This window comes from Bicyclus anynana, chromosome 20, assembly GCF_947172395.1.
Source record: "Bicyclus anynana chromosome 20, ilBicAnyn1.1, whole genome shotgun sequence".
NCBI lineage: Eukaryota > Metazoa > Arthropoda > Insecta > Lepidoptera > Nymphalidae > Bicyclus > Bicyclus anynana.
The window spans coordinates 9,200,928-9,207,255 of NC_069102.1; the positions used below are offsets into that span (position 1 = coordinate 9,200,928).

The 6,328-nt window shown below is 34.4% G+C and overlaps 1 protein-coding gene across 1 annotated transcript; it reads right to left on the minus strand.

Annotated features, from left to right (window-relative positions):
• Nucleotides 1–264: 264 nt before the first annotated feature.
• Nucleotides 265–4,647, minus strand: LOC112058042 (carboxypeptidase B-like). Its single transcript, XM_052887949.1, has 6 exons — nucleotides 4,613–4,647; nucleotides 4,245–4,302; nucleotides 3,288–3,632; nucleotides 2,315–2,563; nucleotides 1,142–1,330; nucleotides 265–441 (listed from the first exon to the last, which is right to left on the minus strand). Exons 1-6 carry the CDS (start codon nucleotides 4,645–4,647, stop codon nucleotides 265–267), a joined length of 1,053 nt encoding a protein of 350 aa, XP_052743909.1.
• Between the last annotated feature and the right edge of the window lie 1,681 nt (nucleotides 4,648–6,328).

Sequence of the window (6,328 nt, forward strand, 5' to 3'; positions counted from 1 at the left end):
TCAAAGAGCTTGAAGTTAATATTTAAAAAAAATATATATTCTGATAAATCCAAGACAGATATTGCACTTAAGAAATAAGGAGTTGTCCATAAAAATTGATTCCAACATATAAATGAAAATTGACTATAAACCTACTACATTGTTTAATTGTAGTCTTATTCATAATGTTGTAATTGTGGCAATTATTTAAATAGAACTGTTTCGGAACACAAACACAATGTATCCACTTTATTCTTAAATTGATATTAGTATTCCAAATTCAGATTAACGGGTCTCGTTGTCTTTTTCAAAACTCTTCGATACGAATTTGAATATGACGTCAATGATTCTACCCCACACCTGAGTGAGAGCGCTATCCGAGAAAGTGACGTTATCGCCAGATACATCTTCATCGTCATATGGCTGCATCACTAGTTCCAAAGCGAAAGGAATGCCATATATCTGTAATATAAGTATATCATCATCATCAAACGTCATCATCATATCAGCCGATGGACGTCCACTGCAGAACATAGGCCTTTTGTAGGGACTTCCAAACATTACGATACTGAGCCACCTGCATCCAGCGAATCCCTGCGACACGCTTAATGTCGTCAGTCTACCTGGTGGGGGGTCGACCAACACTGCGCTTACTAGTGCGGGGTCGCCATTCCAGCACTTTGGGACCCCAATGTCCATCGGCTTTTCGAACTATGTGCCCCGCCCATTGCCACTTCGCAACTCCTTGAGCTATGATGGTGATTTTGGTTCTTCTGCGGATCTCCTCATTTCTGATTCGATCACGCAGAGATACTCCAAACATATTAATGCATAAAGAATATAAAATAATACAAACCATAAAGCACTAATGCTGCGCATAATGTTAGAGAAGAGAAGTACAAAAATATACACTTACTGTAAAAGTTTGTGTAATCTAGGAAACCGACTCGGAAGTCGGAACCCGTAGATCTACTGAACCGATTTTGAAAATCCTTTTACTACTAGAAAGCCACGATATTAGTGAGTGTCATAGGCTATATTTTATACCCCAATTCTCAAGGGAACTTGAACTACGTGGAACGTCGGCAAGTATCTCATAAGATAAATAACAGACATGAAATTCTAATAAAATGAAAGCTCAATAATTAATTGTAAACGATACCGTAGAAGCATAATCCACGCTTGCTCCGTTGACCCTTCCATACCAATTGTACAGTGTATCCACAGTAACTGAGTATACTTGAAAACTTGCGTTTCTAATTGCCTCGTCAATTTCTCCTTTCAAGTCTATGAACTTGTCTTCGTCAGTTATAGCATCCGTATAACCGTGGGGGTATAATACTGCGTCACCCTAATAATTTAGATCATCATTATCAACCCATATTCGGCTCACTGCTGAGCTCAAGTCTCCTCTCAGAATGAGAGGGGTTAGGCCAATAGTCCACTACGCTGGACCAATGCGGATTGGCAGACTTCACACACGCAGAGAATTAAGAAAATTCTCTGGTATGCAGGTTTCCTCACGATGTTTTCCTTCACCGTTTGAGACACGTGATATTTAATTTCTTAAAATGCACGCAACTGAAAAGTTGGAGGTGCATGCCCCGGACCGGATTCGAACCCACACCCTCCGGAATCGGAGGCAGAGGTCATATCCACTGGGCTATCACGGCTCTCCAATAAAAATAATTTAGATGATATTTGATTAAATACATTGTTTAATGTTTAGTACATATACTTACGTACTAAGTTACGTACGTATATGTTACGTACGTATCTATCTTATCCTATATATCTTATCTCATAATACCTGAAATGTCTCCATAACGGCTTGACTGATTTTGATGAAATTTTATATGTATAATTGATAGGTCTGAGAATAGTTCGTTACATATTGTTGATACCTCTAAGTCACAGGAGTGATCAACTCCAAAAATATTTTTAATTTTTACATATGTATGTATACTGAATAAAAATCGTCTCCTATATAATGTGTTATTTGACAAAATATTTTATTCATATAATATTTCCGTTAATTTTTCATAATTTTTTTTTATTGTTTTTTGATGTTCGTTGTACAAGCTTTAATTTTCAACTTACTGACAATCTGACCATAGTATATTCTATGAGACATCATCATCATCACCACCATATCAGCCGATGGACGTCCACTGCAGGACATAGGCCTTTTGTAGGGACTTCCAAACATCACGATACTGAGTCGCCCTGCATCCAGCGAATCCCTGCGACTCGGTTGATGTTGGTTCAATCCACCTGGTGTGGGGGGGGGGGGGGGGTTTGGCGATCAATTTCATACAAATATTAAGAGACATACCTTAAACGTTTCTGATCCATAAGTCCCAGCATGTACGTTCAAATAAGCAGCTATTTTGTGATTATACTTGTGAAATATATCACGTATAGCTTGAGATTCCTCTTCGGAAAAAGACATTTGACCAGGATACTCTTGGTTGCAGGAACTGATTGTACTGTTATTACTCCAAGCGACATCAAAATTGCGGTCTAAAGCAACTCCTATGCAATCGGTTTGCGGTGCTGCGTTTTTGTTCCAAACAGATGTGGGCTAAATATCAAAAATACTGGATCAAACGTAAAAAGTGAAGAAGAAGAAGAAGAAATACTTTATTACACACAAAAATACAAAAATAATTAAAAAAAACATTACAACTATTTATATATTACGTATCTCAAACGGTGAAGAATAAACTTAGTGAGAAAACCTGCAAACCAGAGAATTTCCTTAATTCTCTGGTGTGAAATCTGCCAAATCGCCTTGGACCAGCGTGGTGGACTACTGGCCTAACCGTTCTCATTCTGAGAGGAGATTCGAGCTCAGCATTGAGCCGAAAATGGATTAATAATGATGATTAAAGTAGAGACTAGTTTAAAGTAGAGGCCAATCAGTGTGAGTCTCCAGGATTCCGCTCCACAGGTTGTCACACGCAAGACACAATCGAAAACATAATGACGTATACTTGGAATTATAGGCAGACTTAAATTTATTCCATGAACAATTTAAATTAAGATACTAAAACTGAATCATTATCAGCCGATCGACATCCTTGCTGGACACTAAGCTATTAAGGACATCCAAACGTGATCAAAGATCGTGACGATATTGAGTCGCTTGCATACAGCCGCTCCACACAACCCTCTTCGAAAAATCGATAGACGTACCTTGGGACCTCACCCAAGGTACTGGAATGGCGTCCCCACATCAGAAAGCGCAATGTTGTTTGACAAAGTGGACTGACATCGAACTCAATTAAAAAAAAGTGTAATTTTACTACCTTGCTCTTGGCGTAGCCATCCGGATTTGCCATAGGTATTAAAAATATGTCAAAGATATCCAAATATTGAAGATAATATTCCAAAAGCTTTAAAAATGATGTAGCCGTTGACAGGCATGGTAGCGTCTGTATACCCATCACGCTCAAACCGTGGACGATAAAGATTATTTTCTTTTCTGGCTTCTCATCAACATACTTCTCGTTAGCTTTAAAGTATGCGTCTTTAGCTTTTGTGATCTTCAGTAGAACGATGTCTAGATATGATTTGGTGCGACCAATGACTGTAAGTGTTACGTTTACGTCGGGAATCTTCTGAATGATGTCTTGTAGCTGTTTTTTTATCTGGAATGTATTACATAGAAAAGTAATTTGTATGAAATCTTATATTTGTACTTTGTTTTGTTTAATCAGTTTAACCATAAATTTAATTAAAATTTTTAAATACAACTTATATACTAAATACGTAATAATTTGATATAAATAAAAAACTACCAAAATTTAAATAAATAAAATAAAAATTGTATCCTATAACAAAAATCTTAGCTTAGTTTCTGAATTTTTCTTTACTGCATTATTTATAAGAAGACCTATGAATCTGAAATTTATTAACATTAATATATTTTACTATAGTCACTTTCTTTTCGTTATTCAGGATAAACATTAAACTATTTTTCAAGTTGGATTTATCCGAATACAGTTAGCAAATATTACCAAAATCGATTCAGTAGTTTCGGAGTATATTCCGAACATGTATCGAAAGATCCAAATTGGTATTTATACATAGGTAATTTATGCATAGGTAATTTATACATGGGTAATTAATACATGGGTAATTTATACATAGGTAATTAATACATAGGTAATTTATACATAGGTAATTTATACATAGGTAATTTATACATAGATAATTTATGCATAGGCAATTAGGTAGGTCTTTTAATATATTTTACTTACACTGTACGCACTTAGATAATCCTCATCTGACTCTTCTGGTTCTTTTAATTTGATTACCCTGAGAAAACAATTTACTTAATATTGTATTTATGGATCTTTAGTAAAAACAAATAAAATATTAAAATATTTTGTAAATATATCACTAAAGTGACTGATTAATTGAGTGCTTGTATACTGAGCCTACTTGAAATAAATGAATTTTTGATTCTGATTTTTTTGAATGACTAGAGTGAATTGGGTTTATTTTACATGAATAGTTGAAGGTCGACCTTAGTTGTAAATTTATGAGCTTAGAATGTAACTGCATGTTATATATTTATAAGTTTTTATGACGTTTTAATGACGTCATTGCAATATTAACCACTTACGTCGTATCTTCTTGCAGATTATCCAGTTTTGTCATTCTTGGTGCTCTAAAAATAATCAATTTTATTTACAAAAGTATGTAACTCAATTATTTAATAAATAATTTATTAATTACTAGCAAATGCCGCGCAGTTTCAGCCGCGTGGTTCCGGTTCCTGTAGGAATACAGTAAAGTAAAGTATAGCCCATCACTTGGAGATACTGTAGCTTCCCAACAGTAAAAGAATTTTTGAAATCGGTTCAGTAGTTTCAGAGCCTATTCAATGCAGACAAACAATGAAACAGACAATCTTATCTGTCCTCTATATAATATTTAGCTCTTAGTATTTATACTAATACTTAATCTACTATAAATACTAAAATCTATTAAGTAATTATAATTATATCAATTACAAATAGTTTTAAACTTAAGTTTTCAAAGAAAAAGGTATTCTTTTTTATATGGAATTACGACAAAAATTGCCTCTCTGCAGGATTTCAGTACCTAAGCAGGTTTTAGATTTTATTCATAATCCACTTTTCATGAACGTAACTTCGACTAAGTTATTTTGTTTTATTGAAGCGTTAAATACATATTTTAATAAGCGTTATACTAAAGAATTCTTTAAAACAATAAATAAAATTTATGACACTCACAATTTCGTTGATAATTTTCGTAGTGTATTTGGCCATTTTTTAGTCACTTCGTTTTTTTTTAATCTATTTCAGAAAAAATAGTGACACTAATTAGTTTTTTAGGTATACAGACTAAATATACAGCTTTTGTGTAATTAAATAATAATTACTTACATCTTCGAATTATGTCGTAATATTGGCTTATCATTATAATTTTTTGTCAAACTTCTTTTATTATTATTCTTACTATTTATTACTATTCTTGTGTTAGTTGAGGACATCTTCGAATTATGTCGTAATATTGGCTTATCATTTTTTGTCAGACTTCTTTTATTATTATTCTTACTATTTATTACTATTCTTGTGTTAGTTGAGGCCATTGATTTATTCATAAATATATCTGGTTTCCTATGAAAACATAGAAGGATAATATTTAAAGTATGTAAGTGAATTACAATTCTTTAAAGTCAGGAATTACCTATGGTCGTATTCGTTATCAGACATAATATATTGTATATCTGTACTATTTTATAGAGGGAAGTTTGTGGTTGTGGTATTGTAGGGGGTAATCTCTGGATCTACTGATCCAATTTTGAAAATATTTTATCCCCATATTTTTATTTTACATATAAAGATACCATTTTTTATTGTTTACAAGTTAGCCGTTGACTACAATCTCACCTGATGATAAGTGATGATGCAATCTAAAATGGAAGCGGGCTAACCGGCATACGGCACACCCCTTTCGGTTGGTCGGCACCTACATACCGGCAAAGCCGTACCGTCTTTGCCAGTAGGGTGGTAACTAGCCAGATTTAGACCAATTAAGATAACTTCAATCGGCCCAGCCGGGGATCGAACCCAGGACCTCCGTCTTTTATATCCACTGCGCATACCACTGCGCCACGGAGGCCGTCGAACGAGTGGGTTTGAGTGGTCAAAAAGCAACACAATTAGTGTTTACCTAGTACAAGTCAACTTCGTTTAAAAATAAGTAGCTATTGAATAGCATTATCAGACACAAGTAGGTGTACCTACAATTTATTACTGAGACGGGCAGCGTGACGTCAAGAATGTGTATTCAGCAATGAAAATCTTCGTAT

What these genes read in the sequence shown, in the direction of transcription:
- LOC112058042 (XM_052887949.1), bottom strand. Translation starts at nt 4,647, where the DNA reads ATGACAAAACTGGATAATCTGCAAGAAGATACGAC. An exon ending in AATCTGCAAGAAGATACGAC is followed by an intron (nt 4,303 to 4,612) that starts GTAAGTGGTTAA and finishes TTGTTTTCTCAG; the next exon opens with GGTAATCAAATTAAAAGAAC. An exon ending in GCTACGCCAAGAGCAAGGTA is followed by an intron (nt 2,564 to 3,287) that starts GTAAAATTACAC and finishes TTTGATATTTAG; the next exon opens with CCCACATCTGTTTGGAACAA.